A 23,479-nucleotide genomic window follows, 5' to 3' on the forward strand; every position below is an offset into this window, starting at 1 on the left:
CTCTGAGTCTACTTCCTGGCTGAAAGCTATGGGCTCAGCCCCCGCCTAGCCCTGCCTGTCACCAGCTCTTTGCTTCTGTCTGGCTCAGCTCCAGAGAGCAGCAGAGCAGGCTGTCACATGCTGAGTCACGTGACAGGTGGCGGCTGGGGGCTCCATCCTCCACAGAGAACGGGGAGGGGGTCCTCTGCAGCCCCTTATCCCTCCCCCACCCCCACTAGCTAAATCCTCCAGGGTGTCGGAGCCGACCTGGGCTAGAGGCCCTCTCCCGCCCGCCCAGGGAGGCAGGGGAGCCGGTGGGTGGGGCAGCCATGAGCATCTCCCAGGTGCAAGGTCGGCCCAGAGGCCCTGGCCCCGGAGCCTCCAGGCAGACCCAGGGCACCAGCAGGGAGGGCACCGCAGCAGGCAGTGGCACAAAGCCTGTCCCTGCCCACACACCTGGAACCCACGCGCCCGTCTGACCCAGCAGCTGCTGGCCCCACAGGTATGCCTGGGGTGGAGACAGGGGCAAGGCAGGTGGCAGGCCCCCGGGCACAGCTCTGAAGAGGAGTGGGAGCACAAGGTCCCCCAGGGTGACAGGTGACACGGTGATGCGTAGCATCTGATCACTGTCGTAGGCAGTGGAGGGTGGATTCGTCCCTGGGAGGCAGAGGGGACATCCGTGACGGTGAATACCTGCTCGGAGCAGGAAGCCCTGTCACCCCTGCCCTGTGGTCAAGTCCCCTCCCCTTTCTGGGCACTGCTTTCCTCATTTGTAAAATGTCAGGTTTGGGGGGTGACAGGTTCTGTGCAGGGGGTGCTGCTGGGGACACAGATATGCAGAGGCTGAGGACGGCAGGCAGCAGACATTGTCCTGGGATTGTGCTCTGGCCGCCAGCCATCTCGGCTTTGCAGATGGGGACCCTGAGGCTTGGGGGGCTGGGGCAGGGCAGAGCCTCTCTTGCTGTAGGCCTCCGGGCCCCATCTCGCCCCTGATTCCCGGTCCACTGCCCTGGGCTCTCCTCAGGCCGGGCCCCTTGGTCAGAATTGACGGGCTGTGTGGCCTGTGGCCTGGTGCTGCCCTCTCTGAGTCCTGGCTCCTTCTCCTGAGGTTCAGGGAAGGATCTAGGGGCCTCTGGAGGAAGTAGCAGCAAAATCTTGCTTTGCAGCCTCCAGCTGGCCCAGTGCCAAAGTCAGGCCCGAGGCCAAGGGTGCCCCGCCCGGGAGGCCGGCCTGTCTGGGACCTTTCATAAGGCAGGGGAGCCCCAGCTGAGCGGGACAGCCAGCAGGAAGGGCAGCTTGGCGAGGCCTCAGGTACTGTATCCCGGGCAGGCTGGGGCTGCACCCATCAGCCAGGGCCAGGACCCGGCTCAGCCACGGGCTGCCGGCTGCCAGGCAGGCAGGCTGCTTGGGGACCCACAGGCTCACTGTGTCCTCGGCTCCATGGCTGGCCAGGGGAGAAAGGGGAAGGAAGAGACAGGGTAGAGGGACCAGGAGGGGGAGAAGGAGTGCCCGGGAGAGGACGGAGCGCTGGGCCCAGCCGCCAGCAGCCAACCTCAATCTGTGGGAGTGGGCCACCAGGCCTCCTCCTCCTGGGTACTGGACGCCCTGTGAGGCCAAGGGACCCCGCCCTGTGCCCAGCTGCCCCAAGAGGGAACACACTCCATGACCCTGGAGTGGGCAAGAGTCTACTCAGGTGACAGCCATCTCCTGGGCATGCCGTGCCATTTCACAGATGGGAAAAGTGAGACTCAGAGATCAAGACACTCGCCCTAGGTCCCCTGGCAAATAAGCAGAGCTGCTGGGAGTTGGGAGCCAGGTCGCTGGACCCCCAGGCCATGCCACGGGCCGAGAGGCGAGCGGCTCAGTGACAGCACTGGCTCAGAAGGTATGAGGCCCTGGGTTGGATCCCAGCACAGCACAACCCAACAACAAAAAGCGTGAAGGCCTGAGTAGGGACAGGGCCTGCAGCCGGAGGAGCATCCAGCCACCAGGCTGCGGACGGGCAGGGCAGGACCCGACGCCGGGCACAGCTAGGGGCTCCGTGAGGGGAGGAGCCAGCACCCAGCCACCCCATTCCTCTCGCCAACGGCGCCACACCAGGGCAGGCACACCTGTGCCCGCGGAGCCAGAGCCTGTGATGATTTTTAGAGGGATCCCCAGGTCATCCGCCTGGAGGGAAGTGGCCGGACCTTCCCGGCCCCAGGGGACACAGGCCAGTGTTCTTTTCACCCTCAAATGCTGTAGGAAGCCCTGCCCCACCCCCCCTCACAGAGACCTCCAGGCCTGCAGCCCCTGGACCTCCCTGGCCTGGCCCGCTGAGGCAGGAAGGGTCTTGGGCCTGCCCGGCGCAGTGGGCACTGGCGGGATTGAGGGCAGGTGAGGGAACAGCACGGGAACAGCGCCACTCCCGTCCTCACAGGGCGCCTTGCTGACAGGCAAGTGCCTGCCTGGCGCCAGGTCCCCTCCCCAGGACCCCAGCTGCCCCCTCGCAGGGCACTGGAACTGTGCTGAGCCAGGGGTGGACCTGGGTTTCCAGCCTAAGAACGTGGGTGGCCTTGGGGGAGCCCGTGCCTGCTGTGTGCTGGTCTCCATTTCTTTCGATGGGGTGACTAACGGCCCCCCAGCTGCTGGCATGTTTCAGCGAGTCAGGGCAGACAGCCGGACAGACGCAGTGTGAGATGGACCTGAGATGGACCCACAAAGGGGGACCGCGCTCCCGGCCCAGCCCAGTGACTGCCGCAGAAATCTCCTGTGTCCACAGTGGCTGCTTGGCTCCCCTGAGGGGTCACAGCCCAGGGTCCCTGATCCTGGGCAGAGGATGGCCTGGCTCCTCTGCTTGCTGGGTCCTGCCCAGCTCCCCAACCTCGGGGCCACTTGCTGGGGGCCTCAGCCCAGAGTGACCAGCCACAGGGGCACGGGCAGGTCAGGACCGTAGCCTGCTGCCCATGCCAGCCAGCCTCACTGTTGCTAGGAGCAGCTGCTGGAATGTTCCACTGGACCCCTGTCCCCCACCGAGCTCCTGCCCACGTCCCCTGTGGGTGCTGCGAGCTTCACATTTTTGTGGGCTCTGAGAGGCTCTGATGAAAGGCAGGGGCGGGTGCGCTTGTCCCCACGCCCTCGGCGGGGGGTGAGAAGGTGACGGGAGGGGAGTCAATATTTGTAGATCTCTTAGTGAAACAGCCAGGTGACCCTGTGCCCTGAGCTCAGGGCACAACGGCCAACACTTTAGGCCATGTCCTGCCACGTGACGCAGAGGAGCCAGGGCTAGCTTCGCCCCTGTGCTTTGGACAAGGAGACCGAGGCAGGGAGGGCGAGGGCCTGCCCAGGCCTCCCAGCTTACGAGGCCCAGCCAGGAGCCCAGCTCCGGAGGCCGTCAGGCACCTACGAGCTGGCACATGCTGCTCTATGCCCAGCAGGCGGGGAGGCTGGGCCCGGAGACCCAAAGGAAGGGTCAAGTAGGCCAACAGGGGCTGCCGTCCAGGCCCTCGGGAGGAAGCAGACAGGCAGGGGAGGAGACTGTGGGGGTGGACAGAGGGTCACCGAACATTTATCTCACAGCACCACCCAGAACAATAGGAGCACAGGCCAGGGGCAGCTACGGGGATGGGTAGGGAGAAGTCAGGGCCGACTGCCTGGAGGAGGCATCAGCTGAGACCCGAGGGAGGCAGGCAGGGGAACGGGTCTTCTGCACCAGGCTGAGGAGTGAGTGGTCACAGCACTCATCAGACGAGCCTCAAGGGAACAGGTGGGGCCCAGGGGGACGTGGGTCCCTGCCCTGGCTGGTGACAGCATGGAGCCATGAGTGTCCCTCGCCCCCTGTCACCTCCTTCTACAAGCACTGAAGACTGGATTGGAGTGGGCAGCAGGGCCTTCTCCCTTGTGCCAGGGCAACTGAGGTGCAGGGAGAGGGGGCCACTGCCCAGGCCACCCAGGCCTTGAGCTGCCACACCCATCCTGGCTCCCAGGCTGGGACAGAGAGGACAGGGATCTCTGTGTCCAGCACATTCCAAGAGGTGGCCGTGGTGGCCGATGGCAAACTGTCCCTCCGTTCATTGTACTCCTGTCCACTCGGCCAGGCCAGGTGACGGCCAGCCTCCCTCCAGGAGGGCTCCCAAGCAGGATGGGACCATGACTCAGGGCCACCCTATGTGGCAGGAAGTAGGGTGACCTCAGCCTGCCTGCCCAGGCCTGGGGGCCGGGGAGCAGCTGTCCCCAAGCCACACTGTCTCCCGTGACACCCCGTGCTCCCCTGGCAAAGGGAGTGGTTACCAGGCCTGGCGCGTCTGAGTGTGCCCATGGCAGGGCAGGGACTTGAAGGCCGCGGCTGGCCCATGGGGTAACTGAGGGGCAGCCGCAGGATGCCCTGGAGGTGGAGCACCCAGTTCTCGCTGCCCTGTCCAGCAGGATGGACCCCATCGAGGACACGCTGCGGCGGCTGCGGGAGGCCTTTGACTCGGGGCGGACTCGGCCGGCAGAGTTCCGGGCGGCACAGCTCCAGGGCCTGGGCCGCTTCCTGAAGGACAACCGGCAGCTGCTGCTGGACGCGCTGGCCCAGGACCTGCACAAGGTGGCCGGGTGGGGGAGAGGGTGCCCTGCAGGGAGGGGTCAGGCAGCACAGCTGGGACAGAGGGACTAAGAGCCACCAGAGCCCAGCTCCTGCCCAGGCCAGGACCTGCTTCCTGCCTTCACCCAGCCCCGGGTCCTCCGCTCAGTCTGCAGCTACTGTGTGCTGGTGAGGCTCTGGGCACCTGAACAGGGCCAAGGCCCCCAGTCCACAGAGCTGACCCTCTGGTGGGGGACAATACAATAGTACAGAGGTGGCACAGTGGGCTGAGTGATGATGAGTGTCATGGAGACACCCCAGAGAAAGGGCGGAGGGGACCAGGAGCAGGGGCTGGTTTATACATGGAGGGGCAGGGAAGGTGTCTCTGAGAGGGGGCCATTAGAGCAGAGACACAGAGGAGAGGGAAAGAAAGAGCCCCCGGACATTGGGGGTGGCCACCTGTGTAGCACATGCAAAGGCCCTGAGGCAGGAGGACTTGGTGTATCTGAGGAGCTACAAAGCGACCAGTGTGACTGGAGGGAGTGGGAGAGAGAGATGTGGAAGGTGAGGCCCGGGAGGTGGGACCCAGTGGGTAGGGCCTGGTCAGCCCCGGAAGACTTTGGCCTCACTCTGGGTACAGCGGGCATCACAGGCTCTGCTCAGACCCTCCCAATCCTGCAGCAGCCACCGTGGAGGCCCCAGAAACACGCACCTGGCAAGGCCCCACCCCTTGACCGCACTCCTGCCCCAGGACAGCTGTCCAGCGGGCTGCCCCAGAACCCTTTTCTGGGCAGGACGTCCCCAGCTGTCGCCTCCCCCAGCCCGTTGGGCTCCCTGGGGAGCGAGTCTCCTGCCACCCGAGACCTGACCTGACCAACCGGGCTATCTGGTCCCTTTGCCACTTCAGCTCCCGACTCCAGGAGCCCAGGAAACTCAACCTGGCCCCTCCCCTGGCCGTCCCCACCCCAGCAGGCAGTGTCTTCCAGAGCCGCGTCCTCCCACGCACCCAGCGGCTCTTGGAGGTGCGTCACTCCCTGTTACCCCTAGAGAAGGCTCAGGAGGGACACGTTCTTGCCCGAAGACACAGCCAGGAAGGGCCGAGCCAGGGCCCAAGCCCGCTCCAGGTGGCCCACTCTCCAGAGTCACGGAGCTCAGCAGACCCAGGCTGTCCGGGTCCCGGCAGCGTAACCGGACACAGTGTGGCTGAAGGCACACTGCAGCCCGGCCAGCCATGAGGGGACACGAGGGGGCACGCGCGGGCACGGCCTTGTCCTCTGAGGCTGTCCCCTCCTCCTGGGCCCAGCGCTGGCCCTGGCCTTGCTGCAGGCTAGCTGAGTGACCCCGAGTGGATTCCTGCCTCTGGTCCTGACCACCCGGCACCCTGTGTCCCATCACCTCTGCTCTGACACAGGGAGCTTGTCCTGTAGTCGCTCTGGCCATGGCCTCCAGGAGCTGGCAGTGTCTCCACTGGGGCTGGGAACAGGGCACACCAGCTGGCAGAGATCAGGACAAGGCTCGCCCACTGAGCCCCTTCCCAGCCCTGTTTTGTATTTTACCTAGAGACAGCAGCCTACTGAGCTGCTTAGCGCCTCGCCGTGGCTGAGGCTGGCTTTGAACTTGAGAGCCTCCTGTCTCAGCCTCCGGAGCTACTGGAATGACAGGCGTGGCCACCGCACCCAGCTCTATTGATTTTTGTCTCCTCCCTCCTGCCCTAGAAACCTGACAGTGGTCCCTGTCCCTGGGCTATGGGAACAAAGAGCATTTGCCAGGGAGGGGGCTGTGCCCTGCGCTGTACAGATGGATGTCCACCCTGCAGACACCTGTACGCGGCCTGTTAGGTCCAAGTCGGATCCCACCCCCTCTGCTCAGTGGCGTCTCCTGTCACCCGGCCATCACCTCCGCCATGCAGGGCCCTGCCCCCACTGGGACCCCTGTCCAGAACGTGCCACCCCTAGGCATGCAAATGGCTCCTCATCCCGGAGACCTGTACTGACCACTGTAAACAGCACACCTGGCGCACACTCTCACACTCACCCCTGCACACGTCAAGACTTAAGGCAGCCATTGATGATCTCATGGTCACAGTCACATGGGACCCCAGGGTGGTTGCCCATCTGTTTTGGTCGCTGCTCCATCTTGGCACAGGAACAGCACCTGTTCCCGGGAAGGGCACAGAGCGTGGAGTGAGCCCAGAGGGGTCACAGCAGCAGGTTCTGTGCCGTCCCCCGCTCCAGCCACCCGCTGACCCCCAGCCCACCTCGACCTTGGCTTTCCCGCAGTCCAACTTTGAGGCGGAGGTGTCTGAGATCGCCATCAGCCAGAGCGAGGTCGACCTGGCCCTCAGGAACCTGCAGACGTGGATGAAGGACGAGAAGGTGTCCAAGAACCTGGTGAGAGGCCCGGGGGTCGGGGCGGGCGGGCGGGCTTCAGGGAATATTTGCTCCCATGGGGTGGCCTCTCTGGGCACCTCACTGCTCACCCCCACCCAGGCCACACAGCTGGACTCGGCCTTCATCCGCAAGGAGCCCTTCGGCCTGGTGCTCATCGTCGCGCCCTGGAACTACCCGCTGAACCTGACGCTGGTGCCCCTGGTGGGGGCCATCGCTGCAGGTGAGAGCAGAGCCTCCGCCTTCCTACAGCCCCCCCAGGTCTCAGGGCCCCGGGGGCCAGACCAGGTGCTTTCACCTGGCCCACTGTCCAGGGCTGTGCGGCCTCAGATGGGTCTTGTCCCCTCAGCCAGAGTCTTCATCTGACAGTGGGCGGGGCCAGCACCTGACTGCAGGGCTGTGGGCTGGGCGGCCCCCTCCCGGCCCCCTCCTCTCCCCGCCCTGCAGGGAACTGTGTGGTCCTGAAGCCCTCCGAGATCAGCAAGAGCGTTGAGAAGGTCCTGGCCGAGGTGCTGCCCCGCTACCTAGACCAGGTGAGAGGGACAGGCAGCCCCGGGCGTCAGAGGACCCAAGTCCCGACCTCAGTGCCACCTCTTCCAAGTTGTGTGACCTTGGCTAAGTCCCCCCACCAACTTCCCCTGTGCAGCAGTCAGGGCACCTGTCCCTGGGAGTCCCAGCTCTGTCTCCGGCTGCCCAGCCCGGCCCCACCCCCTCAACCCCATACCTGTTGGGCCCAGTCCCCTGGGGGACCCCAACCTACCCAGCCTCCTAGAGCCTTGGCAACTCTGGGTCAGGCCAGGGGGCTGGGGGCGGGCAGGACAGGTCCCCCCCCCCCCCCCCCGGGCGCTGAAGCTGGGACCCCCACCTGTGGCGCAGAGCTGCTTGGCTGTGGCACTGGGCGGGCCCGCGGAGACCGCGCGGCTGCTGGAGCACAGGTTCGACTACATCTTCTTCACAGGTGAGGAGGGGAGGCCCTGGGGGATCCCATCCCTGACTCCAAGAGCAGGCGACGGCCACTGATGACCCAGCCCCAAATGGGCAAGCGCTGGGTGGGTGCACAGGGGCTGACCTCAACCAGGCTGGGAGCAGGACCTGGCCCCTCAGCACCACTCAAAATGGCATCGAGTCCCCTGTGTGGGTCCACAACCCACCTCTGCCAACCAGTCTCCTGATTCAAGCATCTGGCCTGGCTAGCTCCAGCTGTGCCAGGCCTCCCACCCCACGGACAGTGGCCCTGCTGCAGGCTAGACAGGTGAGGCCCGGGTCCAGGTGACCAAGGGCCCTGCCCAGGGTCACTCTGCCCTGGCCAGGACAGGATGTGCACCCAAGCCCTTGGTGAGAGCTGACCTCAGGGTTCCCCTGCCATCACACTAGTCCCCACACCTCCTGGCTTCATCACCAGGATGGGACTTCTGGAGGAGACACAAGGACAGAGGCAGGGGCCGGCACTCCCAGGGCTGAGCTCACCTCTGACCCCAGAGGAGGGGAGGTGGAGACGCAGCCTTGCCCTTCTCCCCTGTGGACCCTGCGTCAAGCTCAGGAAAAGCGGTGCCTGTCCCACCTGGCCACAGGGAGGCTAACGGAGCAAGAGGGTCTGGTGGCAGCTCCTGTAGTCCCCATGCGAGGGAGGAGCCACCCCTCCACCCACACCCTGCAGCTCTGGCGGGTGAGAGGCCAGCGCCCCAGGACCAGGGTATAGAGGCAGGGAGACCCCAGAGGCTGTTCTAGGCGCGGTCCTCAAGGTGGCCTGCACAGAGGCTGCAGACAATGGAGACCTCTGCTGCACCCCAAGCTCTCCAGGCCTGTTTTCTCATCTGCAAAGCTGAGTCATCTCTAAGTCACAGGTCCGTCCTGAGGGCGAAGGAAGGACAGATGAAGTCCTTCCCAGACTTGGCCCTGGAGCTCCGTACTCTCCTCCTGCCCTGGTCAGTGAGGTTTGCTGAGCCCACCGACCAAGTGCCAGACACCACGTGGGCCTGGAGGGACAAGACCTTTCTGCGTTAAGGGGAGAGAAGAGAGCAAGGGCCGAGAGGCATGGAGCTGCAGGCCAGGCTAGTGCGGGAGGCTCTAGGGGTGACAGGTGGCATCTGAGCAAAGGCAGGAGATGAGCAGGAGCCACAGGCCTGGTGAGGTGCCCTCTAGATCCAGGAACTCAGGAAGGGAGTTGGAGACAGAGAGGGGACAGGCAGGCTGAGAGCTGGTAAGAGGCCACCAAGGCTCTAGAGGAGAAGGGAGAACTGGGAGGGGAACAGCTGGCATTTTAGGAAGAGTGGCCCACAGGACGGGCTGGAGACGGGGCCAACTTGCAACCGGGCTGCAGCTCGGCACCTCCCCAGAGCATCTGCATTGCTGGGGCTGGTCTGGGGAGAGATGAGCAGGGCCCTGGCCTGCAGGGTGGCGGAGTGGTAAGGAGGCCAGGCAAGGAGCGAGGAGCCCAGCCCCAGGCCAAGGCTATCCGCACAATCAGAGTGATTTCTTCCCATGCCCAGGGAGCCCCCGTGTGGGCAAGATTGTCATGGCCGCCGCTGCCAAGCACCTGACACCCGTCACCCTGGAGCTGGGGGGCAAGAACCCGTGCTATGTGGACAACGACTGTGACCCCCAGACCGTGGCCAACCGCGTCACCTGGTTCCGGTACTTCAACGCCGGCCAGACCTGCGTGGCCCCGGATTACGTCCTGTGCAGCCCCGAGACGCGCCAGCGCCTGCTGCCTGCCCTGCAGAACGCCATCACCCGTTTCTATGGCGACGACCCCCAGAGCTCCCCCAACCTGGGCCGCATCATCAGCCAGAAGCATTTCAAGCGGCTCCAGGGACTGCTGGGCTGTGGTCGGGTGGCCATCGGTGGCCAGAGCGACGAGAGCGAGCTCTACATCGGTGAGTCCCCTCTCCCCTGCCGCAGCCCCCTGGGCCAAGGGCCTTCCTCGCTGCAGGGGCCTCTCCTGAAAGCCGGCCCCGCTCCCTGCTGGCCAGGCCTGGGTCCCCGGCCCGGTGCCTGGTTCCAGAACACGAAGGCCCCACGTCACCACGGCCCACAGCCTGTCTCCTCACCCCAAACTCTGATCCACTGAGGGGGACCCCAGTTCCAGGGTCCGGAGGGTGGTGTAAGCTCCCGTCCTGCCGTCTGTCCTGCCATCTGAGTCCCGTGAGGCCAGGACCCAGGTCCTCAGAGCCTGGAGAGCTGGGAGGTCAGGCCAGGGGGTCCCCGGCCTGCATCCTGGGTCCCGGCCCTGCTGAATCCCCTCCCCTGGGGTGTCCCTGGGCTGACTGTCGCCGTGCCCACCCGCAGCGCCCACTGTGCTGGTGGACGTGCAGGAGACGGAGCCCGTGATGCAGGAGGAGATCTTTGGGCCCATCCTGCCCCTGGTGACCGTGAGGAGCCTGGATGAAGCCATCAACTTCATCAACCGGCGGGAGAAGCCCCTGGCCCTGTACGCCTTCTCCAACAGCTCCCAGGTGCGGCCCGGCAGGACAGGGGAGTGGCGGCAGCAGAAGGGACACAGCCTCTGTGGGGCAGTCACACAGGACTTCAGGGCTGGTGGCTCTTGGCTTTGTTCCTGCCCTTCTTCCCGGGAGTATGTCCCTGGGGTCTTCTCCAGGGTCCCGAGTCCCCCCCGAGTCAATTGTCCCCATACACCTGCGCCTGGTGGCCACCGTGCCTAGCTCTGGAGGCACACACGAGGGGGCCACCTGGGGTGTGGATAGGACAAGCACATGAAGTTCCCACAATGTGCCCTCTTAGGCCCACGGAGCAGCCTGAGAGTCCCCAGGGCACAGGGTGGTGTCCCCAGCCTAGGACACGGCCACAGTTCCCACCACCCTCCCACACCCCTCACCCAGCCCTCACGAGATTCTCCTCCTGTCTGAACAATGTTTTTTTAAGTACACTTTTTATTTGGAAATAACTTTGGACTTACAGAAGAGCTTCAGAGACAGCAGAGTTCTCGCATACCCCATCCCTGGTTCCCCTGCCTAAGGGCCCTGTCCTGGGTCGAAATAAGAAACTGCCATGGTTTATCTCCATGAACTACACTCTGGCTTCCTGGGGACTTCACCAGTTCCCACGAAGGTCCTTTCTCCTCCAGGAGCTAACGATGCACTAGCTAAGCCTCTCAGCTCAATGCCAGCAGCTTTATTTGTCCCCAGCCTCAGGGTGCCTGGTTTTCCCAGGACCCATTAGGGGTGCTGGGCTGTGGGGAGCAAGGCTGTGCTGGGTGTAGCGAGACCTCAGCTGGCCAGCAGGGCAAACCTCAGCCTCGGCCACGGAGGAGTGTGAGGAGCGCTGTGTGCGCGGTGTTAGATCATCTGCATTTATTTGTGTCTTCAATGATTTACGTAGTAGAAGGGACTATGTTTATTTGATTCTTTGCGCTACAGGCTGTGTCACAGGCTTGGAGGCCCCTGTGTCCTATGACACGGCCGAACTTTGGTCACCTTGCACCTTCCTGACCCAACTCTAGAACCAGCCATTCCTCCAAGGACCCTGTTTATCAGGATCCTTGACCTTTAGGAAACCGGACCTGGCATCAGGGTCCTCTGTCCCTCCACCTCCCTGACCGCCAGCACTGGTCCACCTGGCTGTTTGCTGTTAAGGCTGGTCACGAGGGCCACAAGGATTAGGCCACATACAGTGAAGTGACCTCACAGCAACTATTTAGAGTTGGCTCGTTTTCCCCATTTCCTTCTTCAGATAAACCCAGACTGAAAAGGAAGGTCTTCATTAAGTCAGCCAGGGACAGACGGAACCGCAGGATCAGGTCCTCGTGTGTCCCCGCGCTCACTCCACATGGCCCCTCCCCATGAGACTGAGCAGGCACACCAGGTCCCTCCTGGGACACCTCCCTGACTACGTGGCACCGCACCACTGCCATGACACTTTACCCGTCCCCAGGTGACACTGTCTCCTGCCTCCCCCTTGGGCTTGAGAGCCTGTGTCCCAGCACCTGCACAGGCCACGCGCAAGCACTCAGGAAACTCAGCGGCTCTGTGAGGGGCGGCGTGCCTGTCCTACCTTCGGCAGATGTCACGGCCCGGACCCTCTGCAGCAAGGCCCTGGACCCTCTGCAGCAAGGCCGGAGTCGCCAGGTTCAGCCTCGAACACTCTGCTCTCTCCCAGGTGGTCCAGCGGGTGCTGGCCCAGACCAGCAGCGGGGGCTTCTGCGGGAATGATGGCTTCATGCACATGACCCTGGCCAGCCTGCCTTTTGGAGGAGTGGGTAGGTGCCCGCGGAGCCCTGCCCTCTTGCCGTTCCCGAGTGTGTGGCAGCAGTGTTACCTGACGAATTTCTTGCTACAAACTGCTTGAGCCCAACCTCACATGGAAGGCGACAGGAGGCCCCCTGCACTGACCATCCTGCTCTCCTCCCCGGTTTGGAGTGGAACCTTCCAGACCTGCCTGCACTTAACGCACATGGGTGGGCCCACAGGTGCACAGCCGTGGCTACCTGTCTGTTGTGCTACAACTTGCCTTTCTCCCAACAGCATGGCTTGGGGTCTGCTGTCTATCCACGGGCACTGCCCCAGGAGCTCTATGCTCCGTGCCTGGCTGCCTGCGCTCCTTCACCCTCCTGCAGCCCACAGGCCAGCCCTGGCACCTGTCGCCAGCCCCCTGCCCTCAGCTCCATCACAGCTGCAAAGCCCTGGCCTCCAGACTGGGAAACCTCAGGGCTGGCCCCAGAAACCCGTCAGCCTGTGTGACCTGGGGCAGCCACTTCCCCTCTCTGGCCCACTTCCTCAGTGAAAGGGTAGAGCCCGAGGAGGCAGTCAAGGTCCTGCCACAGTAAGTTCCAGAATGAGCAGCAGCAAGGCCTGGAGAGTTGTACCTCAGTACTGCCTGGACCCTTCCTGGAGGATGGCTAGGGCCACCGCAGCACACAGCAGGCTGGGGCAATGCCACCTGGCAGTGCAGGCCACACTGGGGTGGGCACACAGAGACCCTGGCTCTGGATCCCCCCTTCCTCCAACCTGGAGCCTCTGCTCCTACCGAGGTCACTGCCAGTCCCACACCTCATCCTACTTTCTCTGCCCCTGGAGGAGTGGGGGTTGGCCTGCAGGCATATCTGATCCAGCTGCAACCCTGAGGCCCCAGATCAAGCCAGGCCTGACTCCCAGCATCCTGAGGCCAGACCAGGGGTCCCACTCCAGCCTCCTCCCCCAGCTTCCTGCCTGCTGCTTCAGCCACTGAGCTTGGCCCTAACAGGCCTCTGGCCCCCAGGGTTCTGTTACCCCACACCAGTGCTCCTCCTGCCCACCTTCCCTCCTCACCTGGTGAGTGCCCTATCCCTCGGCCCACTCACTCCAGGATGCCCCAGCTCCACCCAGGCCGTGGCCCCCGACTTCCCTCGCCTGGTCCTTGTCTGCTTCCCTTCCTAGACACGGATGCAAACCAACAAGACAGAGCTTACCACGTTCGCAGCTCTGAACACTTGCTTGTTTCTTTTTTTTTTCCTTTTTTGGTACTCGGGCACCTGACCCTGACCACTGAGCCACATCCCCAGCCCTATTTATGTTTATATAATATATATAAATATAAATAGATATAAATATAAATATAGATCTATATAAATATATATAAATATAAATAGATATAAATATAGATAGAGATCTATATTAATACCTTTATTTATTTTTATAAATAATAATGTCAGCTCAGGCACCGCCTCCTCCAGGAAGCTTTCCCTGTCCACCATCCCAACACAGTGCTGAGGACTGAACCCAGGGCCTCACACGTGCTAGACGAGTGCTCTCTGCTGAGCCACAATCCCAGCCCCCTATATTTATTTATTTAATTAGAGGCAGGGTCTCACTGAGTAGCTTAGCACCTTGATTTTTTTTAAATATCTTTATTTTGTTTATTTGTTTTTATGTGGTGCTAAGAATTGAACCCAGTGCCTCACATGTGTGAGGCAAGCACTCTGCCACTGAGCCACAACCCCAGCCCTAGCTGAGGCTGGCTTTGAACTCGCAATTCTCCTGTCTCAACCTCCTGAGCCACTGGGATTAGAGGCGTGCGCCACCACAACTGGCTGCTTGCTTAGTTCTTGCCACAACCCTTGAGTTGGTTCCATAGTCCCAGAGGATGAACCTGAGATAAAGTCGCCTGCCCAAGGTGACACACAGCTATTCATGGCAGAGCTGAGTGTCAACCCTGGGCAGTGTGGCTATAAAATAGGCACCCTTAAGCACTGTGTGCCTAGCTTGCCCCAATACATGGTGTCCCCAGCACTTACTGTCCTGGTTATAATGCAAGGCTTGGGGCTCAACCCTAATCAGCTCACTTAACAGACGGGGAAACTAAGGCTCAGAGGATCAGAGCCCAGGTCTGCCTGATATCCCCCCAGCAGGCCACTGAGGGCCTGACCTGTGCTCTATGCCACTCTACAGGTGCCAGCGGGATGGGTAGGTACCATGGCAAGTTCTCCTTTGACACCTTCTCCCACCATCGTGCCTGCCTGCTCCGAAGCCCGGGTATGGAGAAGATCAATGACCTCCGCTACCCTCCCTACTCACCACGCAATCTGAGGGTGCTATTGGTGGCCATGGAGGAGCGCAGATGCAGCTGCACACTGCTCTGAGCCCGCAGGTGCTGGGGCACCAGCCTCCCTCTCCTCATGAAACAGCCAGAGATGTGGGCTAGGGCACAAGGAGACGCCCAGGTCACAGAGCAGCTTGCTCAGCCTCACCCTCCGGGGGATTTCCTTTTCTACCCTTAGCTGCCCCATAATGAGGACAGGCTGAGGACGGGAGCACAGGAACAGTGCAGAGACCTGCCCCTACCCCCCATGTCATCCATCATGTCCCGGAAGAAGAGAGCAAACGTGGCACCTCTGAGCCACTTGCCTTCCTGCAGAGGGTGCAGCAGAGGAGCCCTGGCATGGGGTCCAGGCCACAGCATGGAAGCTGTGTGAGCAGGTCATCACTGTCTTCTGTGAGCCGCAGTGTCCCCATCTGCAGTGCTGGTGGAGATGATTAATTGACACCTCTGAAGATTGTTACAAAGATTAAATCCCGAGTTGCTGACCATGAGCTCCAGGTGTCCTTTTATTCTTGGGGTGCAGGGCCAGAGTGGGTGAGGGACAGGGGGCTGCCTCCCTCTCCTCTCCCTCCAGGCAGGGCTGAGATTCCTGCAGCAGCACTGCCCTTTGCTTCAGCAGCCTCTCAGAAGCTCTGCCTGCCTCCTGGTGAGCATGTCCAACTCCAACTCCTCACCATCCTGCTCATCCTTGGGGCTCCATTCACTCATCTGCCACCAGGGCCAAAACCCTGTGGCTCCTGCTTGACCCCCTATCTCCTCCCCCAGGTCACAGCTTTGAACACGTCCTGGTGAACCTGTAACACCCCGGAATTGCTCCAACTCATACACAAATCACAACACCAGGGCTGGGCCTCGAGCAGGACACTATCACCTCACTTCTCCCTCTGTCCTAGCTCCTCTCCCCACGCTACCCACCAACCTTCCAAAATTAGGCAGGACCATGCCATCACTCGGCCAGAGACCCCTCAGTGGCAACCTGTAGCTGACAAGTCCCTCGTCTGCTTCAGTCCCCAGGAGGCTCTTGTTCTGCTCCTCTCTCCCAGGACTGCAGTCACCAGGCCGCCACCCTCGGACCCGCACTGGACAAGCTTTCTCTGTCCTTTCCGGCCTGCCCCACCCTAATGTCAGCTCAGGCACCGCCTCCTCCAGGAAGCTTTCCCTGTCCACCATCCCAATACACACGCAGACTGACCCAGGGGCGACTCAGTGCCCGCAGCCCCCGAGAGTCCCTCTACCGCGGAGCGCACAGGAGGAAGCAGACGATGAGAGGCGGGTCCCGAGGCCCACCGGTCCAGGTGCAGACCGCACGCCGCTCCTCGGCGGCCTGACACTTCCCCGCCTCGCTTCCCCATCTGAGAAGTAATAGTAACGTTTCCCCAGACTGAGCTCTGAGAACTAGATGAAGTCGCACGAGTCCAGCGTCTGCGCCCGGGGTCGCCGCCGCGGTTACAACGACGTCACCTAGCCCTCCGGCTCCCCCGCCTACAGCACTCCCGCACCACTCCCTAAGCCACGCCCCGGACGTCCCGCCTCCAGCACTCGGAAGTCCTCGGGTATTGGTCTTTCCGAACCAACATGGCGGCGCCCTACCCAACTTCACACGCCTGCTTTTGCGCAGCCAATCAAAGGAAAGATGCTTCTATATCCCGCCTCCTTCGGCAGAACCACTGGCCAATAAGGACACAGCACGGAGGCCACCGCGGAAAAGGCAAAACCTGCCGACCCAATGGCTATGTCCCAGGATAGGCTCCGCCTCTCGCTGACCAGCCCGCTCGGCTGGGGAAGGAGAGGCAGCGCTTCGAGGTGGGTGCCCGGGGCTCGACCGTGAAGGCCAGGCTGGGCAGGGCAGCGTCGGGAGCGAGTGTGGTGTCCCAGTCAGTCCCGCAAACTCTGTGCCCACGCTCCGTCTAGGCCCCTTAGGACTCGTGGCCTCTGCGTCCTTCACGTGTCGCGGGCCGACCGGGAAGCTGGCATTGTCGCGGCGCATGCGCTGCCTGGCCGGGTCTTCCTGCGTCCTTGGGGTCAGAGGTCATGGGGAAGGTCGGAGAAGGTGGTGGGTTGGGTGCCTGGGACTGTAGCCATTGGTCAAAAGACTGGCCCCGCTAGAGGTCATAGGCCTGGAGGGTCCCTTTTGGGCTCTGGCGAAGTGCCAGGCTCTGGACTCACCCTTTGGGGTGTATGAGTCCCAATATATAAATCTCATGACCCCCCCTAATTTGCAGGTTAGAAGTCTGAGGCCAGGTGGCGTCACCTACCTTAGGTCACTCAATATGCTGGGGGACAGTTCTAGAAGGGCCTGGGAGCGGGGAGCTGGGAGAGGGTTTCCAGCGGGAGGTGGCTTCCAGCCCTAAAGCTCCCCTGTTGTGGGACTGGGGGAGTCACTTCAGAAGGACAAGCTGACAGTTCCTGAGTGTCCTCACGTAGAACCTGGGGCAGTGTTAACTTGTAGTGCAAGCTGGTGGTGGCTGGCCTTGTTATTTTGTGAGGACAAATCAGGGCCGGGAGAGATGTAGAAGGAACTTAGGGCCCATAGAATTCCCAGAGCTTTAGCACAACTGAGCTGCATCAGGTTGGAGGCTGGAAGACATGTACCTGGGAACAAGATGGCCCTCATGGGAATGGAGTGTGAGGGTATAGGATGGCACCACTGGCCCTGGGGCAAGTGCCAGGGGTCCTGGAAGGTCAGTTTTCAATCTTGCACTTTCCTTCCATTTTATGCCCTCAGATGCGCTGCCTGACCATGCCTACGCTGCTGCGGGCCCTGGCCCAGGCTGCGCGCACAGGTAGGACCAAGGGAGCCTTCCCTGGGGGTGGGAAAGCCCCTCTGTCCTAAGATCCCAGCACATCATCACCCCTCCCTTGTAGGACATCCCAGTGAACGGAGCCTTCACAGCAGCCCAGTGGCAGCAACCTACAGTGAGTAGTGGGGCGGCCTCCAGCCTAGGCTTCCTGATGGAGGCCCTGCCAGAGGCCAGGGAGGACACCATTCTGGTCCTGGCTGTGCCTGGGCCCTTCCTGAGCTTCAGTTTCCCCTCTAAAAACGAGGATGACGCTGGGCGTGGTAGTGCACACCTGTAATCCCAGCAATCCTAGGAGGCTGAGGCAGGAGGATCACAAGTTCGAAGCCAGCCTGGGCAACTTAGTGAGACCCTGTCTCAAAATAAAAATAAAAATGGTTGGGGTGTAACTCAGTGGTAAAGTGCTTCTAGGTTCAATCCGCAGTACCGGAAAAAAAAAAACAAAGGATGATGATAGAGATGGGCTGAGATTCTTGGGAGCAGACCTGCTGGGTCAGGGTGGGGGAGAGTGGTGGAGAGTGGGGCCTGCGGTGTGAGTCATGGGTGCCTGTTCCTCTGCGTTGGGATTGCTCGTGAAGGTGGGGGCCAAGCCTCTCACCCACTCCTGCTCCTCTTTAAAGCCTTGCTTGAGGGTTCTTATGGGCTCCAGGGCCACCTAGGCACAGGGAAGAGTGAGTAAGACCTGCCTAGGTCCAGGCTGACCTCCCAGGTCCTTGTGGAAGCTAGAGAAAGGGTGGGGAATGACCAGGCCCTGGGAACCCAACTGGTACGCCTAGGAGTGAGGCCAGGCCTCATCTCCCTGAGCTGGACTCCCGAACCTCCTGTCATGGCCCATGCCTGCCACCCCGCAGAGTATGTGAACCTGCAGGAGCCCGAGATGGACATGAAGTCAATAACCGACCGGGCAGCGAGGACCCTGATGTGGACTGAGCTCTTCCGAGGTGGGTCCTGGTGGGGTGAGGACAGAACGGGCAAGGCTGTGCTGGGGAGGAAGATGGCCACACACATGCCTGTGCTGCCCACAGGCCTGGGCATGACCCTGAGCTACATGTTCCGGGAGCCAGCCACCATCAACTACCCATTTGAGAAGGGCCCGCTGAGCCCGCGCTTCCGTGGGGAGCACGCGTTACGCCGCTACCCATCTGGGGAGGAGCGCTGCATCGCCTGCAAGCTCTGTGAGGCCGTCTGCCCTGCCCAGGTGAGCCCAGCCCCTGCCCATGGAGGGAGGACAGGCAACCTGATGGACAGTCCCTTTCCTGCCTGACCCTGCACCCCCTCCCCAGGAGTGGGTCTGATGGCCTGTTGCCTGAGTGTTGTGGGCAGCAGCATGGCAGCAGAGGCCAGCCTTCAGCCTGTGTGGCTGGGTGGCATGTGTGGTGCTTGACTCGGTCGGTCAGCAGTGGGAGGCTTGGGCCTAGGATCAGTGGGGTGGCGCCTGAGGTGTCCACTTTTCCCCAGATGTAGCATCAGCTCCAGGAGCTCTGTGTGTGTGCCTACCCTGGGCTGGACCCACAGACAGAGGCGCCGTCCCTGGCGGCCGGCCCTTGCAGCTCTGGCTTGGGTGGTGGAGGATTCCCTAGAGGAGGGGCTCTTGGGAGGATGCAGACGCTTCAGACCCTGGTGTGCCCAGCAGGAGCCCAGCAGACTGTCCTCACTTGGTCCACACAGCGGTCACCTTCCAATATCTGTGGCTCAGGGTGGCTCCTGGCCACATCCTAGCTGGTCTCTCCTGGACCACTCCCAGGTCCTCCAGGCTGAGAGCTGTGGCTTTGATGCTTCTCCTCCACCCACTGCCTGGGAGCACAAAGGAGTGTCCTCATGCAACAACCGTGGCTACAGCCCACACCTATCATCCAGAGACTTGGGAAGCTGAGGCAGGAGGACAGCAAGTTCAAGACCAACCTCAGCAGTTTAGAGAGAGACTGTCTCAAAAAGCAAAAAAGGGCTTGGGATGTGTCTCGGTGACAAGTGCCCCTTGGTTCAGTCCCCAGTGTAGTCATGGCTTCTGGGTAGTGAGTGCTGGTCACAGACAGGCATGCACTGAGCTCACGCCTTCCGTCATCTCATTTAATCGTTAATAACGCAAGCAGATAGAGGTTATGTATCCATTTTTAAAGGCATAGAAAGATGAGGCTACAGCTAAAGGTCCCACTGTGAGTGGTGACTGCGGCTCTCCTGGAGGTCGGCAGGAGGGTCTGAGCATCCTTGAGGGTCCTCCTGCTGGGGAGGCCCCAGGCCGCCTTTCTTTCTCCCAGCTGGCACACATGTGGTGCACAGAAACCCCTCAGACTCGCTAGCCTCAGCTTTGTCATCTGTCAGCTGAGGATTAGTAGACCTAAGGCAGAGAGCTGCTCACCACACAGCAGGTAGTCACTGGGCACTTTCTACAGGGCCAGGCCCTGTAGGGCTAATCTGCAGTGAAGGGGGAGGTCCAGCCTGGCCGTGGGGGAGGCATTCTGAGGCAGGAGATAAGGCAGTTAATTAACAAAGAGCAAGGTGTTTCTGAGGCAGGTGCTGAGAGAAACAGAAGCTGGTGTGGCAGGTGTGAGGGCTGCTCCTTAGGACGGGTGGCAAGGGGCAGAGGCATCTGCGCAGACACCAAGAGTAGGAACAAGCCCCACATGGGTTGGACCTGGGGCCAGGACATGGCTGGCAGTGTGACGGTGACCAGTGGCCACTCCCCCCAGGCCATCACCATCGAGGCTGAGCCCAGGGCTGATGGCAGCCGCCGGACCACCCGCTACGACATCGACATGACCAAGTGCATCTACTGCGGCTTTTGCCAGGAGGCCTGCCCTGTGGACGCCATTGTTGAGGTAAGTGGGCCCCAGGTGGGAGCAGCTGGGCAGAGGTCCTGGGAGGGGTCTGACCTGGCTGGACCTCTGCCCTACCACAGGGTCCAAACTTCGAGTTCTCCACGGAGACCCACGAGGAGCTGCTGTACAACAAGGAGAAGCTGCTCAACAATGGGGACAAGTGGGAGGCTGAGATCGCCGCCAACATCCAGGCCGACTACCTCTACCGGTGACGCGCCCACCCGCCCAGCTCAGCCCCAGGCCCTGCTGCCCAATAAAAGAGCCTGCTCTCCCTAGCTGCCTCCTGTCGTGCATCCAGTGTCCAGGGTAGAACTGTGCCCTGCCAGCCCAAGGTCTCTGGATTCCTCCAGCCAGATGAGGGCCTGGTCCACCTGCTTCATTCTTCCTGTCGGTTCCATCAGCCCACAGGATTGGCCCAGCCTTCCTGTATGGTTCCATTGGCCCATCAGACCCTCTTCCTGGTCACCAGAGGCCACAACCTCCCTGATACCTACATACCTTCCCCAAGGTGAGCAATGCCAAAGGTCACCTTGGCCCTGCTGCCCCCACAATTGGTGTTCTTGGGAGTAGGGGGAAGCCTGCTCTGAGGTGATAGTCACGAGCAGATGACAAGGCCCTGGTGCCTCTGAGCTGGCCTTTCCTCCAAACACATCCTGTTTTCTCCCCAAGTTCCCCAAACAGACTGCTGGCTTCACAACTTCCCAGTTTGCAGTCCCACTAAGGCAGGGTAGCTCCCTGAGCTATACCCAGGCCCAGTGCCAATGTACTAGCCAAAGCAGCCCCTTGAACTTGGTGCTAAGCATTGTAGGGAGGCGCTTATGAGGTGAAGTGACTATCCAGGTCACTGAGCACATATCCAGTGACTTACTCGGGTCTAAGATGCTTTGAGTCCCCTCCCCCATCAATTGCAAAAATGCTGATCTCCCAAGATGTATCTGGGAAAGCAAGGAGGTGTTCTATAGACCATGGTGTGGGAAATGCCCAAGTGCGCCGTCTCCTCGCTGGACTTCGAGGTGTTGAGAAGACCTGCTGCTGGTTTCTGTTCTCGGACTCAGGGGTCACTCCAGTTGAACTGGGCTGACTGGGCTGCATGAAATAACCACACAAGAGACACGAAGAACCTTTTTCTTTGGGGTCGCTATGATGGCTCCTCTGACCTTAAGGGTCCACAGGAAGAGAGAGTGAGAAGCTATTCAAATGAGGCAAGGGGTCAGGTTTCAGGGGGCTTGTCCACTGTTAACAGGTTGACTCACACCTGGGTAGGCCACACCCAAGGGCACAGTAAGAGAAGGGGACACACACAAAGCACTTCCAGGGATGATTCTATCCTAAACAGGGCAAGGGGTGATATCACAAAGGGACAGGTGAGCCTAGGTTCACCCATGGGGCTGTAGCAAGACACACCCATGCAGGGGACATCAACCCTCGAACCCAAGAAGGGTGGGGAAAGCTCTGCCACATTTCTGTGACTGAGCGCCTCAGCACCCAGCCGGGGAGTGTGACTCTGTCACATGTAAGGTTGGTCTTCCACAACCTATAGCACTGGAAACCCAGCCCCCAGTCCATTCCCAGGAGTCCTTTTGCTCAGATCCCCTACTAACACCTGGCCTAGGTCCCAGGCTGGCTTTTGTCATCTCCTGATACAGAAGTGACTCAGGCTCTGCTTGGGCCCCACCAACAGCCAAGAATTGGGGCAGGCCACTTCTATTTAGTTTCCCAGCCACCATTAGCACCTTGAATTAGACCTGGGGCAGCTGCATCAGCAGATAAATAGGTTCTCACTGATCTGAGGTATGTTCTGGCCTCAGGAGTGTATCCATAACATGGTAGAGTTCTGGTTTCCTCTGCGCTCCCAAGGATTGACCTGGGCCCTTGGCACTGAGGTTGGTTGTAGTGAAGGCGCTTCTTATCCCACTGATGTGGAGTCGAAGCACATGTCTCTCAATTTCCTGAGGATGCTGACCGTGCTGGTGACTGTTTCCAGGTGTAGTTCTGGGGCTTCTCCCCCACACTCCTACCCTCTAGGCCCTCGCTCACTGAGTGTGATTCAAGGATCACCAGGGCTAAGGGGCCGTCCTCCCTCTGGCCCCCAGTGGGTACAGTCCAGCCCGTCCAAAGTGCAGGCAGCGAGATGGTGGTGAGTCCCAGTTTCCAGGCACTGGAACTGACAGTTCTCATGCAGATGATCTGAAGCAAGATCACCAGGACACCCCTGCACAGTATGTGTCCAGCCACCAATGAATCTGCTGTGCTCTGGGCAGCCACCCCATCCCCGCAAGGGCACAGCCCTCCTGGCTCAGCCTCCCATGTTGGGTGGTGAGAAGCAGAAAGGGTGAATGAGTCGTTGTGCGCTGGGGAGGGCCAGGTTCTGGACCCTGGGGCCTTAGGTCCAACGAGCCCTTCAGGTGGGAGGGGCGTGGGAATCCCATTCCCTAGGCTGGCGCCTCCCGGGCCTCCCGGCGCCGCTGGTCAGTTATCTCCGCTCTCGTCGCCGTGATTAAGCGGCCCACACGCCTGAACAGTCCCCGAACCTCCCTCGTCGGACTCGGAGGGGGCGTGGGTGGGGCGTGGACGCGGCGTCCCTGGCCCCACCCCTGAGCCCTAGCGAGCCGCGCGCGCCGCGGCAGGGTGCACAGCCCCTGCAGAGAGCTGAGCGGCGTGGCGCGCAGGGTGAGTGCCCGCCCCGGAGGGGTGTGCGGGGCGCGGCTCCGCCTGCCACCCGCGCCCCTGCCCCGAAAGTTGTCCCGGCGCCCCACCTAGCTGGGTCGAGGAGGCTGTGCTGGCGGCGTCAGGCGGGGCAGAGGAGACGATCAGGAGGGGCAGGAAGATGGGTGTGGGTCCCCAGCAACTTTCAAGGCCGCCCCTGCCGGCCTGCGCTCAGAGTTTTCCCGCTGCGCCTTGCTCGGAGGGCGGGATGCATTCTACAGAGGAGGAAAGCAAAGCTCCCCCAACTAGGAAGTGGCAGAGCCCGAGCCCGCCAGTGGAGGTTGGCAGTCCAGGGCCAGAGGCTGGGAGAGGAGTCGCTGCTTCTGAACTCTGCAGACCACGCGGTGGCTGGAGGCGCTCTGTGGTCTGGCAGGGTCTCCCCTGGCTAGGGCAGGGGCCAGGTCTGCAGCCCGCTCTGAGCTGGGACTGCCAAGCCTGCAGCCCTGGTCCTGGCTCCTCCCTGGCTGGGCCACCAGCTGGTCATGTTATGTTGGGCCTTGCTTCTCCCGGCTTCAGTTGACCCCCCTTTAAGACAGGGCTCCATCGCCCCTCCCCCAGCATCACCATCAGGGATTAGTGTGAGTTGGTGTGGGTGAAGGGGACAGATGGGGGGTCTCTGGTTATTTTTGTCATCTCATATCTGTGGGGGTGGCAAGTCCCAAAGAGGAAGTAGAGGTCCAGAGAGGGCAAGTGACTTGCTTAATGTCACACAGTGTC

At 61.4% G+C, this 23,479-nt stretch overlaps 2 protein-coding genes and 1 long non-coding RNA gene across 11 annotated transcripts; 2 read left to right on the forward strand and 1 right to left on the reverse strand.

Annotated features, from left to right (window-relative positions):
• The first annotated feature begins 1,212 nt into the window (after positions 1 to 1,212).
• Aldh3b1 (aldehyde dehydrogenase 3 family member B1) lies at positions 1,213 to 14,921 on the forward strand. Of its 4 annotated transcripts, XM_076847696.1 has the most exons (11): positions 1,213 to 1,290; positions 4,384 to 4,546; positions 6,802 to 6,912; positions 7,012 to 7,132; positions 7,357 to 7,442; positions 7,786 to 7,867; positions 9,399 to 9,785; positions 10,198 to 10,364; positions 12,025 to 12,124; positions 14,292 to 14,490; positions 14,621 to 14,921. In XM_076847696.1, the coding sequence occupies exons 2-10, from the start codon at positions 4,385 to 4,387 to the stop codon at positions 14,480 to 14,482; spliced, it is 1,407 nt and encodes a 468-aa protein (XP_076703811.1). In that variant the 5' UTR covers positions 1,213 to 1,290; position 4,384; the 3' UTR covers positions 14,483 to 14,490; positions 14,621 to 14,921. The 4 variants fall into 4 exon arrangements, with proteins under 4 accessions (XP_076703811.1, XP_076703809.1, XP_076703810.1 ...); XM_076847694.1 differs by having other exon boundaries at positions 14,292 to 14,921; XM_076847695.1 differs by lacking the exon at positions 1,213 to 1,290 and having other exon boundaries at positions 4,363 to 4,546; positions 14,292 to 14,921.
• LOC143393082 (uncharacterized) lies at positions 6,311 to 8,522 on the reverse strand. The gene is made up of 3 exons (XR_013090443.1): positions 7,775 to 8,522; positions 6,780 to 6,870; positions 6,311 to 6,676 (listed from the first exon to the last, which is right to left on the reverse strand). It is a non-coding gene; the product is annotated as an uncharacterized LOC143393082 (long non-coding RNA).
• Positions 14,922 to 16,157: 1,236 nt separating the features above from the next.
• Positions 16,158 to 20,331, forward strand: Ndufs8 (NADH:ubiquinone oxidoreductase core subunit S8). 6 transcript variants are annotated; one of them, XM_076844841.1, is made up of 7 exons: positions 16,158 to 16,245; positions 17,168 to 17,225; positions 17,308 to 17,358; positions 18,092 to 18,181; positions 18,266 to 18,438; positions 19,928 to 20,056; positions 20,137 to 20,331. In XM_076844841.1, the coding sequence occupies exons 2-7, from the start codon at positions 17,168 to 17,170 to the stop codon at positions 20,266 to 20,268; spliced, it is 633 nt and encodes a 210-aa protein (XP_076700956.1). In that variant the 5' UTR covers positions 16,158 to 16,245; the 3' UTR covers positions 20,269 to 20,331. The 6 variants fall into 6 exon arrangements, with proteins under 6 accessions (XP_076700956.1, XP_076700953.1, XP_076700955.1 ...); XM_076844838.2 differs by lacking the exon at positions 16,158 to 16,245 and adding an exon at positions 16,363 to 16,463; XM_076844840.1 differs by lacking the exon at positions 16,158 to 16,245 and adding an exon at positions 16,458 to 16,482.
• The last annotated feature ends 3,148 nt before the right edge of the window (positions 20,332 to 23,479 follow it).

The sequence above is a fragment of the Callospermophilus lateralis genome, chromosome 2 (assembly GCF_048772815.1).
Source record: "Callospermophilus lateralis isolate mCalLat2 chromosome 2, mCalLat2.hap1, whole genome shotgun sequence".
Taxonomy (NCBI): Eukaryota; Metazoa; Chordata; class Mammalia; order Rodentia; family Sciuridae; genus Callospermophilus; species Callospermophilus lateralis.